Below are 13,667 nucleotides of genomic sequence, written 5' to 3'. Positions count from 1 at the left end.
GGACAAGGGAGGGGGTGTGAGCTGTGCGCTCTGGGCGGGGTGCGGGGGTAACCGGTGTGGGTGCAGGGGCGCGGGGCAGGATGGGGGCGGAGCTCGCGGGAATGCTGGGCCGGAGCCGGGGGTCTCGCGGGAGTGCAGGGTCGGAGGGGCGAGGGGGAGGGACCGAAGGGGCGGGGCCGGAGGGTGCGGAGGTGGGGCCGGGGAGGGGTACGCGGTGGGGCGGGGTCTGTGGTGGTGAGGGGCCCGGGCGGGGCGTGCGGGGGGCGGGGCCTGTGGGGCGCGGGGGCGGGGCCGCGCGCGTTCGCCCCCGCGAGCCCAGCGCTGCACCTCGCGCCGTACCCCGCGCTGTACCCGGCGCGTCCCGCCGCGTCCCGCCGCATTCCGGTGACACCGCCCCGGCCCTGCCATGCTCCCGCTGCTCGGGCTGTGCTTGGCCCTGCCTTTCTGCGCGGGGTCGCTGGAAGAGGTGCAGAGCTGGGGGGACACTTCGGAGCAAGTAAGTGGAGTTCGGGGGGCCCAAGGCGGGTCCCGGACGCGGGCTGCCGCCCTTTCCCACCGCCTCCTTCGGGCGCGTGGCTGCCGGACAGGATCCTGGACGCTAGAGAGGGAGGGTTCACCCCCATCTCCTGTCACATCTTTCCTCCACCTCCTCTCTGTCCCCAGCCTTCTGCTCGGGAACTTCCCCATCTACTGGTCCCTCGAGGAGAGCGTCTGGCTGGCGAAGTTTCTTGCAGAGTTGTGTCTGCCACTTCAAAGTCCTGCAGAACCAAATCTCCTTGGCTCCTGTTACCTGCGCGGGTTTCTGCTAGTTTTTTGTTGTTCATTTCTGAGCCAGAGCCCCAAGTTAACTACAGGATTCTTTAAGACTCGTGTGTGGGGGTAGTGTGTTGTTGCTGTCGGTTCCTAGTTGTTCCAGAGAGAAAGCACATATAGGAAAAGTTCCAAACTCCTGGAAGCCTCTGCTTTTTCCATCTGAAAACCGGGAGAACACGACTTTCCATCAGGTTCTTATCAATGCTTTAGCAGTTTAAAGGTGGCCAGATGATGGGCAGAGGATCAAGAACCAAAGGGTCTCAGTTACCCTGGTTAATATTCTGTGTATCTGCCAGAGTTTTTTAAATGGCTTAACCTCACAGGTGAATGAAACCTGCAAATATGAAATCTCAGTACAACGCCCCATGGATAGGAAAGCTCTTTGAAGAGTATAAAACAGGTTGGAACAGTTTTCAAAGCACAGACCTTATAGGGAGAAATGGCTCTGTCCTGATTAAAGTAGACAGTGCATTTCTGAAGTAGACAGTGCATTTCTGTGTCTCCTGGTGCTGTTTACACACACGTATTTAAATTGTTTAGCTGATAGCATGCTTTCACAGGATGGGAAGAAGAGATAAGCAAGTATACTTTGTGTCCCCTTTCCCAGCACCTTGGTTTGAAGAGCAGATCTGGAAAACAGAATCTACCTAAACATCCCGTAGTTACTTTCATGTTGACACTCCCTCAAGGATGTGCTTATCTGTGAAATGGAAGAAATGGTCATTCTCTTGTAGGACTATCAGGAGGAATAACCCATAAAAATTCCAGGAGGCTGTTCGGTGGAGGAGAAACATGCAGGCTTCGGATCCAGAGAGAAAGGCTGGTCTCTCCTTTGCCTTTTACAGCTGTATGGTCTGGACAAGCTGCTTACCTTCTCTGAGCCTTCCTTTACTGTCCATCACAGCACGGAACACACCTCCTCTTGAGCATACTTGTAAGGATCCAGCTGCTAGTTTATGTAAAGGACCTGGTATACAGTGGGTGCTCAAGAAATGGTAGCTGTTTTGGTCAGTGGTTAAGGGCATAGACTTGGTGCCTGGGCTCGATTCCTGATTCTGGCACTTACCAGCTCTGTGACGCTGAGCAAGGTCCTGGGTGCTTCAATCTCCAATTCTGTGAAAAGTGAGAGAGAACAGGGTGATGAGGATTGGATAGTTAATACACCTAAGGTGCAGGGAATGGTGTCAGCACTTAATGTTGGTGGCTGCTGTCAGGCTTGGGCAGCTGAAATGCTGAGGGTAGGAATTTAGGGTAAAGATCCTAAAACTTTTTTTAGGGGGCGGAGGGAGAAGAATGTGGGAAGCACTGAAACAAAGATTCTGTTTATGAGCTGGGAGGAGGGATTAAAGCTCTGACATCTGCAAGTCCAAGTAGGCTTAACACTGAACTTCCCTGAATAGAAGAACATAGGTTTAGCCCATTTTAGTGACTTCATGCATTCGTCAACTCACGGCACTATTTATTCATCTGGAAAATGACTAAATCAGAAAAGACTCCAAATATAAAGTTCTGTGAAAATTTGCGATTTTACCTTTTTATACTCTATTAAAAAAATTTGTGTGTGTGTATAAGATGTAGGATTTGAGAGCACAGGCTCCAGAACCAGACTTCCTGGGTTTGAATCCTGGCTCTGCAGTTACTGGGGAGTTAATTAACATCTATGAGCCCCTATTTACCCATCTTGAGAATGGGGATGATGAGATTACTTAATTAAAAGGATTTTGAAGATTAAAATAGTTAATATACTTAGAATGGTGCCTGGCAATGCAGTTAGTGCTTTGGTCTCAATAATTATGGTCTTCAAAATTATATGTGAACAATTTTTTAAAATTTTATTTTTTATTCAAGTATAGTTGAATTACAATGTGTTAATTTCTGCTGTATAGCAAAGTGATTCAGTTATACATATATATATATTTACATTCTTTTTCATATTCTTTTCCATTCTGGTTTATCACAGGATATTGAATATACTTCCCTGTGCTATACAGTAGGACCTTGTTATTTATCCTTTCTGTATATAATAGTTGGCGTCTGCTAATCCCTAACTCCCAATCCAGACCTCTCCCACCATCCCTCCCCCTTGGCGACCACCAGTCTATTCTCTATGTCCCTGATTCGCTTCTGTTTCATAGATAGGTTCATTTATGTCCAGTTTTAAATTCCACATATAAGTGATATCATATGGTATTTGGTGAACAATGTTTAAATGTCAATGAATATGTATATTTTAATGTACCTGAACTTGCCTATTAGCTTGTGTTACAATTCTTGTGTTGCAGCTTGCCTATTAGCTTGTTATATACCTTTAATTGAAAATATTACTAATAATATCCTAGATTCAAGTCCCTTCCTCCCTCTCCACCTCATCTGTAAACAGTGTTACCGTAGTGTAATAAACCTACTATCTGCAGTGGTTTTCAAACTTTATCTTGCAGAAAGACGCTCAGGGGGCTCTTCAAACATTCAGATTCCTATGCCCCACCCCCATCAATTTCCATCCACTAGGTTTGGGTGGGACCCAGATGGTCCTGATGCAGGTGATGCATGGACCACACTTAGACTAATTCAGCTTTGAAAGAATCTTTCAGGAAATCAATATTAAAAAGCAAGACTCTTGTATAAAATCAGCCTGCTTTCAAATTGATGTGGTTTCTTTTTTTTTTTTTAATATTTATTTATTTATTTTTGGCTGTGTCATGCCTTCATTGTGGCTCGCGGGCTTCTCTGTAGTTGTGGCACGCGGGCTCGCGGGCTTAGTTGCCCAGCGGCATGCGGGATCTTGGTTCCCCAACCAGGAATCGAACCCGCGTCCCATGCATTGGAAGGCGATTCTTAACCGCTGGACCACCAGGGAAGTCCCTCAAACTGACATGGTTTCTTTAACTAAGGATGGAGCTGTGTTCCCATTATTACAAAAGCAGTTTTTAATTTACATAATAGTAGTAGGCACCAAGTGTTGAGTGTCAGGGAGAGTTTGCTAGGAGCTCTGTGTAGAAATAATAAGAAGCAATAAAGTATATGGTTAAGAGCACCCCAAGTGGAACCAGACTGCCTGGGTTCAAATCTGGATCCCACCACTTACTGGCTGTGTGTACTTGGGCAAGTAACTTAACCTCTCTGGGTCTCCGTTTCCTCACCTGCAAGATGGCGTTGTTAATGGTTCCTACTTCATAGGCAGGGGTGGATCTAAGTTTTGAGAGAGGAGTCAAGTTTATATAATGGGCAAAGCCCTCTTAAAGAAAAATGCTAAATGCTAAAAGTGCTAAAATAAACATTTATTTAGAAGGATAAATAAATCACAGCAAATGACACATTTTGACAAACACTACGAATACCACCGTTTGTTAAGGGACCGTGCAAGTGAAGGATCCTGACGCTCACCTTTTATTAGCTTCTAAACAATCATAAACTATTAAATAAAAAGTAACAAACCCACTTCTGCTCCTGTTTGTTGTGAGGATAAAATGAGTTGATTTAGGCACAGCACTTACATATAGTAAGCACTCAGGTCCTATTAGCTATTTGGGTTATTTATGCACAGCCTGGTTGAATCTCTGCCACTGCAAGGAAGGCCTCAGCTAGCTTATGCTCCAGGGGAACTGTGGAAGTCCACCCAGGGGAAGTGATGCACGCAAGTGATATTTCAGAGCCTAGATTAGAACCCAGGAGTGCTGAATGCCAAGCCGGGCTCTCAATGACGCCTCCAAAGACCGCCACTTTCATATTTACAATGTAACGTAATTTGTTTAAACACGATTTTAATTTGTAGCTCCTGGCACATAGATTGTGTTCAGCGTAGGCTTCTGGTACCGCACGCACAGTGGTGATACATTTCTAATTCCCTGAATCGAGCATTTCTGCGGTTTTAAGTTTTATAGTCTCTCACTCAGAACCTTTGCATTTGGGAAAACAGAAAATCAAGACCAGTTTTGTTTTTTTCTTAACGCTTTGAAAAGGAAAGTCACGGAAAGATTCTGTGAGCTCCAGACCACTCGATAATGTCTCCTTTATGTGCACGGGTGTGATCGTTGCAATGGAGTCCTAAGGCTGGATGGGGAAGAAGGGTATTAACAGGAGAGATTCCAGAGATTTCCTCCCTCCCGAACCAGAGCCAGCCATATCTGGTTTCTTTGAGGGGGAGGTGGGGAGAAGGATGGGGGAGTCCTGCGAGCTGGGCGATGAGTCGTATGTGGCTTAGTGTTCCTAACTAACGTTCTCCTAAAGTCTTGGATGCGCTAACATAAAGCATCCGTGCCCACGGTGCTGTCAGAGGTCCAGCTGGAGGTCCTGTAAGCTTTCTGTATCTAAGGAGCAGAGGGTCCGTTTAGGAAAATGGGGCCATAGGATGGAGACCTGAGCTTTCTTTGTGGGGTTGGGGGGTGGTCCCACCCTCCTCATTATCTTCCCACAAACCAGATCCATTTCCCTTGTTTCTCACAGGTTAAAAGAAACAAGGTGACTTGCCTAAGGATAGTTGGTTTGGGTTTTGTTTTTGTTTTTCCAGCTGCCTGGAAAATTGTTTGGAATTTCAGCCCCCCAAAGAAGTTTCTTCTTCCATTGCTGAGGTTATGGGCCTCCCAAATGGCAAGAAGTTCATAGCAGGACAACCTGCAGCAACATTTCTCCAAAGGAAGAGAACTTTTGAGAATTGGGATCCTCCCAGACTAACTGTCCTCGGTCCAGGTGATGGGTGGCAGCTCCCGTGCTTTGCAGCCTGTAGCCCTGGGTTTGGTGTCAGGTCCTGTATCAGATCTCTGAGGCAGCAGACTCCTGAGTTCCTGGCTCTTGGTTTCAGGTTTTCAGAATGCCCTCAGAAGATGGAGCCCGGCGGGTAGATACATTTCTGGCACAGAGCCCGCCAGGAACTCCTGTCTTCAGCCGTTTGATGGTGTGTGGCTGAGGCTGGCCTAAGTACAGCCTGAGGACGTGAACCCTGCCTTTCTGTCCCTCTTTCAGGTCACGCGGGTCATTAAAGCATCCATCCGTAATGGGCATGTGTGTGTGTGTGTTCTACGTGTTCACGATATCCCTCACCCTGGGTGGAATTAGGGTTCCCTCCTCTTCTCCTTTCCTGTGCTCTTTCCCATCTGTGGATTTTCTGGAACGCTTTCACGGTGCTTCTCTTCCCTCCCAATCCTGTTCCAACCCTGTGATCGATTCTGGCGGGAAAATACCATCTCTGTTATCCAAATTACGAACATGAAGCAGTGCCTGCTGTTTTCTACCTCTGGCTGGACTGTCCGATGATGGAGTGGATGGAGATTCCAGTCCTCCAGCTCTGACGGTGTTACCGCTACATTCTTTGTGCAGAGGCAGTCTTCAGCCACCCTTGCACATCCTGGTAGGGAATGCTGCTTGGTCCATGTGAGCTAAAGAGGCAGATTCTGAGCTTTTTCCCAGCATGCTTCCCGTATTGAACTGGATGCTCTGTAAATTTCCCTTCCCCTTTCATTCCATGCCAACAAACATCCTACACAACTACTTCTAGCCATCCCTCCATTGTAAAGCCTCTCACGGTCATCTGAGAACATAGTGAACTCTTCTTTTTTCCATTTCCTTTGTAAAAATTACCTCGTCTACTAAGTGTTCCTGAGTGTACTTCTTTCCGGTTAGGTAGTATGGTCCTTGATGACAAAGGTCATGGCTGGTATTTCGCAGTAAACACTGTGGTCTGGACATCTGTTCTGATGCTGGAGAAGCAAGCTCAGCTCAGTAGGAGCAAAAAATCCTATTTGAGCCATCTCTTAAGTCTATTATCTGGCGGTCCATGCTCTGAGATGGAAAACTCTTGCCTTGTAAAAGGGATCAGGAATTCCTAACTAAAAACAATGAAGATGACTGCTGTCATTTCCACTTCTAATCCTAGCTGGTACCAGGAAGTTTTGATTCTGGTTCAGTCCGAGTCTAAATTTGGACTGAAGTGTAGCCATCGTGATCCCCTGAGAGGCCAGTCATCTCAAAAATGAGAAACCAGCCTCTCTTGTTCTCCTTAATGCTTGTTTATTTTCTTGGAAAACCTACTTTACAAAGGAGGAGACTTCAAAGAAATACTTTAGATCAACCGGAGAACATAATACCTGCGCAGGCCTGAGCTTCCCTTCTGACCATGGCTCTCTTAAGTGGTCCCCAGCCTATTCCACAATTTTAGGAAGGGAGAGGCCTGAGCTGAGCCTGCAGACCCGATGGAGACCTTGCCCAGGAAACTTATTCTGGCTTTCCTTGGACGGTCCCAATCATCCCATGTCATTTTAGAAATAGAAACCAGTGTCCTCCTAGTCATTGTTTGGTTCTCATGGAGCCAGGGCCGATGTCAACCTAAAACCCTGTACTAATTCTTTCTATTCCATGTTCTGTAGAATAGGAGACTCTATAATGGCTTATAATGGTAATGTACAGTAGCATTATCTATTTTCAGGAGGGATCAGGGAGAGGATAGTGGTTAAACCAGTTTCTGTCATACTTTGAGTTTACAAAATGGAAATATCTTTATTGTTTTTTTTTCCTATTTGGAAATGATACACAGTAATTTGTCCAAAACTGAGGTAGTCCAAAAAAGTTTAAAGAAGAAGAATTTAATCGCTCAAAGGTAACAGCCATTAGCATTTTGGGCACATTCTACATACGTAGACACTTATAAAAATGAGATCATGTTAAAGATAGCGTTTTGCTACCTGATTTAATCACTTAAAATATGGCTGAATGTATAAGTGAGGACAGGCCAGGCTGTACTGGGGTAACAACCCCCAAATCTCAGTGACTTAAATGACAAACGTTTGTTTCTTGCTTGTATGACTTGTCCATCTTGGATTGTCGGTGCAGCAAGTGTGATCTTGGGCTTGGTGGAGCAGTGACCATATCAAACGTTGCTAATTACTATGCCGGTGAGAAAAGGCAGTTCTGGAGGACCTCACACCTGCGATCAAATCCTTGGCACAGAAGTGACAGATGCCACTTAACATTCATAACTTATTGGCCAGAGCCAGTCCCGTGGCTCTGTCTTCCCACAAGGGGGCCAGGAAATGCAATCCTTCTGGCAGAGAGTTGGAGAAATATTTGGTGAACAGCACAGAAGTCTAGTAAAATTAACATTGATGTCAGTAAATATAGGCCCATAGTATTATTTTCAATAGCTATATTCTAATTAATCAATGTATCATAATATATTGAACCAAACCATTTTTAAAGGATATGTTAGGGTATTTCCAATGATTAGCAATTGTTTTAAAAGTTGCAAAGAATTTTTTTGTACATTCATTTTTTTTCCTATTGATTTTTCGCCCATATGATGCTTTTCTGAAACTAGGATTTCTAAATTAGAAGACGTGCATACTGGTGGAAATGTAAAATGTTGCAGCTGCTTTGAAAACTGGTTTATCTATTTCTTAAAAGTTAAATTTATCATATGATCCAGGAATTCCACTTGTGGGTATCTGCCTGAGGAAACTGAAAACATATGTCCAACACAAAGAACTCTATGTGAATGTTCATAGAGTTCAAGTTCCACATTATAAATAATAGCCAAAAAGTAGAAATAACCTAAACGTCCATCAACTGGCCAATGGATAAACAAAATGTGGTGTATCCACCCAATGGAATATTATTCAGACGTAAAAAAGAACAAAGTGCTGATAAACGCTACAAGATTACGCTAAGTGAAAAAAGCCAGTAATAAATGACCACATATGGTATGATTCCGTGTATATGAAATGCCCAGAATGAGTAAATCCATAGAGACAAAGTAGATTAGTGGTTGCCTGGGCCCAGGGCAAAGGCTGGGGTTGGGAGCCTTTCTGTTAGGACAATAAAAACGTTCTAACTTGATTGTCGTGGTGATTGCACAACTCTGTGCATACACTAAAAAACATTGAATTGTTTTAAATGAATGAATTTTATTGTTTGTAAATTATACCTCATAAAGCTGTTGAAAAAGGCATGCATACAGTCTAAGCATATTTTCCAAGTCTGTGATCGACATTGTCAAACTGCCCTCCAGAAAGGCCGATTCATCACTCACAGCAGCGGTAGTTAACACTTCTGTTCTTTAAACAGTGATGTGTCATGAGAAATAATCAGCAACCAGCTAGGACTTTTAAATTAGTCCAGAGGGGCTGGTTAATTATTATATGATTTTTAAAAATAAGGATGTTATTACCGTCCCCTGCCCCTCCTCTGCATGTGGGAAAGTATAACAAATCATCCACAAAAAAACACAGTAAGAAAGTTCAAGGTAAGTTCAGTTTTGCTTCCAGAGTTTCCTGGAGTTTTGAGCAGAGTAAATGAGCCCATCAGAGTTGAGCTGACAGGTTTACTCGTTGTAGCAGACACAACAGCAAAGAGCCGATTTTTAAGCCAAAAATGAATGGAAACCGAAAACAGATATTCTAATGAACTCTGTCCTGGCCATTTCATCTGTCTTCCCCTAACAGATGTAAGAACCCTCAGGTGAGGAGGGGGTGTGACATCATGGGTTCAGCAGTCAGCCAGGTCTGAGAGGGATGAATTCTAATCCTGGCCTGGATGCTCCCTGGTTACAGGTCAAAACTGCTTTTCAGGATGGATAACCCTTTGCATGAATTTGAATTGGTTTTAACCCCACTCATGTAACTCACATGAGAATGACCTCACGATCATATTTCATGTCTCTTTTCTTCTTCTAGGTTGCACTCAGGGTCCCAAGGCAAGTCAGGCTGTTGCAAAGGCTGGTACGTATATTCACGTATATTCTCTTAAAAATCTGTTCCCCTTGCTATTCTGTGTATTTTGAACCAGGCAATAACTATGTTCGCAGCTCCCCCAAAGCTTATAAATTGCATGTAGAAGAAATCGAACATGAAACAGTGTAGCTTCTGTAAGGCTTTCTTTTATAGGCTTTTATAAGGCTTTCTTTAAGTGGATTTTTTTTCTGAAAAGAGACCTGATTATTCCAGTAGAACCGTAAGGACAAAGTATGAAGTTTTCAAAGACCTTCTTAGAAAAAAGCCCAACACCTAAGTGAATCTTTACTTTTTTATGATGTTCTTACACAAGAAATAAAGGCTGTGTTGTGAAGTCAACAGCTAAAGCAAGCAAAGAATTCCCATTTATAGATTAAAGCTTTGTGTAATGGAAGTTGGTCCAGGCTCTCAGTGCATGCTGGAGGTTTCCAGATGGAACTTGGGCAGATGTTCAGGATTCTAAGCATTTAACTGAAATGATCTCAGTCCTTCCTTCCCGCTGTGTGTGCCGTGATCTATCAAAATGTGGGGACACGCCTTCAGTCTCTGAGGCTGTGGATTCCTCTGTACATCCTCAGGAATGAGCCATTTACCCGAGGCCTCCGCACTCCTGGCTGGTGGTCGAGTCAAGGCTGGATTGACCATGACCAATGTCGCAATCATTACCATCTTTATTTGGACCAGGACTTTGTATTCTCATCGTTTTCTGCATGGCCTCTTCCTCCCCTCCCTTCTCCTATCCTCCCAATCCCGACTCCCCATACCCCAGGTTTGCTAACCTCATTGTCTCATGTTTTTGTTCATGTTCACATCATCATACACAGACATATGTGAACATAAACGGGTAAAGAATTGTGAAGAGTCTAGATTTTTACCCTACTTACAAGCCAATAAGCTAGTCTGTTGCTGTTTCATGGATGCTGGCACAAAACAGGAGACTCCTGGGCCAGAGATGAAGGATGATTTATTACTCACAGTAAGAGCAGAAGTCAGAGTGGCAGGATTGGTGCCTTTCCTCCAGCTCAGTTCTCATGTAGTGATACAGAGAGGGCCAGGCGACACCTACACACATGGTTGGTTTTATCACAAGAGAGGTACTGTATAGCACAGGGAACTCTACTCAGTACTCTGTGATGACCTATGTGGGAAAAGAATCTAAAAAAGAGTGGGTATGTGTATAGGTATAACTGGTTCCCTTTGCTGTACAGCAGAAACGAGCACAGCATTGTGAATCAACCATACTCCAATAAATATTAGTCAAAAAAAAAAAAGAGAGAAACGCTAAGCTTAGGGAACCTGCCTCTTTTGTAATGAACACTAAGCCTGCCTGATCTTTGCCCTGGAGGGAGACATTCTCTTTATTATTCTGGACTTTAAGCCAACCTGCCCTTTGCTCTGAAGGAAAACCCCACCTCTCTCTTCCCAAGCTGTTCATTATACAAATATCCTGGAAAATGCAGTACAAAACAGAGGTAGCCAGTGCCTCTGCACAGAAAATGTGCAGAAATACCAGACTCATGGACAGTAGTCTCCCAGCAAGACATGGATACACATATTCATTCATTCAACAAGGTTTTTGTTTTGTTTTGTTTTGTTTTTGGCCAAGCCACGCGGCTTGTGGGATCTTAGTTCCCTGACCAGGGATTGAACCCGTTGCTGCTTGCAGTGAAAGCGCCGAGTCCTAACCACTGGACTGCCAGGGAATTCCCAACAAGTATTTTTTTGAATCCTTACTATCTGCCCAGAGATGTTCAAGGCATTGGGAGTATAGCAATGAACGAAACAGGCAAAAGACCCTGTCTTTCATAGAGCTTGAATTCTAAAGCGGGGCAGAGATAGACACAGTCAATAAATAAATGGTGAAGTGTGTTAGGAATAGAGAAGATGCCATGAGAAAAACATCATGGCAGAGGCAGGTGGGGGACCCTCGTGTACCTTGGCATGTATGAGGGTTCTCATATTTGCTTTCAGACAGTGGGACCATGTAACCACAGCTACTGTTCCCTGCATGCTGACCACGTGCCAGGCACTGTCCTGAGCGCCTCATGTGTCATAGCTCAACCAAATATAGAGACATTTTACAGATGCGAAAACCGAGGTTCAGAGAGATTGAGCCACTTGTCCAAGATTACACTTTCCGAAAGAGGTGGTTGAACCAGGATTTTGAGTCCCAGCAGTCTAGCTTCTGAGTCTGTGCTTGTCACTTATACACACAGCTGCCTCCTCACCTGATTGTATTTTTCTGTTTCTTATTATTTTCACTCAACAGTGCCTCACCTGGCCTGCCTCTATCCATTCTTTGAGATGGTGAAAAAATATTACAGGTTGTTGGCACACGATGGTTTATCAAGCATTCTACTATTGATGAGCTTTCAATATTTTTCCAATTTTTTTGCCCCTGTAAATGCTGCTGCAAAAATTTTTTTTTCTATTATGTGGGTGCTTTTAATTCTGTGGCTGAGATTTTCAGTCAGAGGATTGCTGAGTCGGAGTGCACACACACTTTTAATTTTGATAGATGTAGTCAGGCTACTTTTTGAATACACCTAGTACCTTATGTCTTAATTTCATTTCTGTCAGCAGTGATGAATATGTACGTTTCTGCCAGCAGTGCTATAATTACTCCTTTTGATTTGTCAGTCTCTTAGATTTAAAGTGATACCTCATTGTTCCTTTAATGTGCATTTCCCTGAGTCTGGACTTTCCCCCATATATTTATTGGCCATTCAGAGTCATTCTTCTGTGAAATTTTTCCTGCACCCATTTTTCTATTGTGTTTTTTTATCCCCTAATTGTCAGTATGTAAGAAATCTTTGTGTGCTGTACATACTCTGTCTTCTGAATTGGAAGAGTTCTCCCCTAAATCTGTTACTTGTCTATTAACTTTGTATATAGTATAGTTGCCATATAAAAGCTTTAAGTTCCTGAGTAATAAATAAGTTTATCTCTTCTTTATACCCTTCAAGGTTTCATTCTTGGTTAAAAAGATTTCCTTGGCCCTTTGGCTTAGACTGTTCTATACAATCTCTTAAATTTTCTTAGAAATCTAGTAACGTTAAAAGCCTCACTTTTATTGATGCATGTATTTATAATGTTGTGATGTGGACTTGATTTACCCATCCAAACAGTACCAGAATGATCTTTCCAGCATAGGTCTGGTGCATCGCTCTCTTTGGCAAATGCCTTCAGTGACTTTGTATCACCTGTAGGATTAACTCTGAGGACATCTGTGGCCCCTTGTGATCTGGCTCCTGCCTGCCTCTGTAGCCCTCGTTTACCCGAGTCTCCTTGTATTTTGTGTTCTAGCCATACCACACTAATCTGAATGTTCTCTACTCTAATTAACGAAGAGGACGTGGTGGTCACAGCTTGTACCCTCCTGTCACTGCCAGCTCATGGACCCCTGGGGATTTGCTTGATTTTATTCTGAATTAAGTAGATACTCTTTTAAGGAAGCTCTTGTATCACAGACGCCAAAAATGTGTATGTTTTGAAAAACAGGAGTATCTTTTTTTCTGAGTCTCCATGGTGCTTAACAGCTACTGGCCTGTTTTCCTAAAATAATTCACCGCCATCCTTTAACCTCCCGATGGCAGGGGCTGTGTCTTGGCATCCCCTTCCTAGCAGATATTCTAAAATTTGTAGCCGGGATATGTTTTGAGCAGATGTGGTGAGACACACAGACACGGAAATGATCCTCACGAAGGAGGAAGTTTATACTCAGAGGTCCCAAGGGATGAGAGGCATGGCAGCGCTCTGTGGGGAAGCACCAGGTCAGTCAGGGGGCAGCAGGGACAGAGAGAGAATGTGGCCAAGAGCCTTTATTGTGGTTTCTACAGGAAGAAATTGATGAGTCAGGTTAGGCATGCTGCGTAAGCTTAGGATTGGGCAGTTGGAATAATGTTGGCAGTCTCTGGGCTACAGCAATGGTCCCCAGTGGTTGGGTACCTGGTCCTGGGGTGATACGGGGCAGGGGGAATATTGGTGGGTGTGTGAGAGTTTGGTAAAGGAGGAGGTTGAGGTAGAGGGCTCTGTGCTGATTGGTTGTATCTCGAAGGTGTGCTTGCAGGGGCGTCATTTGTTATCTCTAGGAATCAGCTGGCCCTGGGAGGAGCAGCCTCTCCAAGATCAAAGCCC

At 44.3% G+C, this 13,667-nt stretch overlaps 1 protein-coding gene across 1 annotated transcript in view; it reads left to right on the top strand.

Moving 5' to 3' along the window:
• The first annotated feature begins 313 nt into the window (after positions 1 to 313).
• The window catches only part of ITIH5 (inter-alpha-trypsin inhibitor heavy chain 5), a 74,413-nt gene continuing 61,059 nt past the window's right edge, over positions 314 to 13,667 (top strand). The window contains exons 1-2 of the mRNA XM_067700808.1: positions 314 to 496; positions 9,474 to 9,518. Coding sequence (XP_067556909.1) covers positions 407 to 496; positions 9,474 to 9,518 — 135 coding nt within the window. The 5' untranslated portion in view covers positions 314 to 406. The remainder of the gene's footprint in view (positions 497 to 9,473; positions 9,519 to 13,667) is intronic.

Source organism: Pseudorca crassidens, chromosome 1 (assembly GCF_039906515.1).
Source record: "Pseudorca crassidens isolate mPseCra1 chromosome 1, mPseCra1.hap1, whole genome shotgun sequence".
Classification (NCBI taxonomy): domain Eukaryota; kingdom Metazoa; phylum Chordata; class Mammalia; order Artiodactyla; family Delphinidae; genus Pseudorca; species Pseudorca crassidens.
This window is presented reverse-complemented; position numbering and strand designations above follow the sequence as displayed.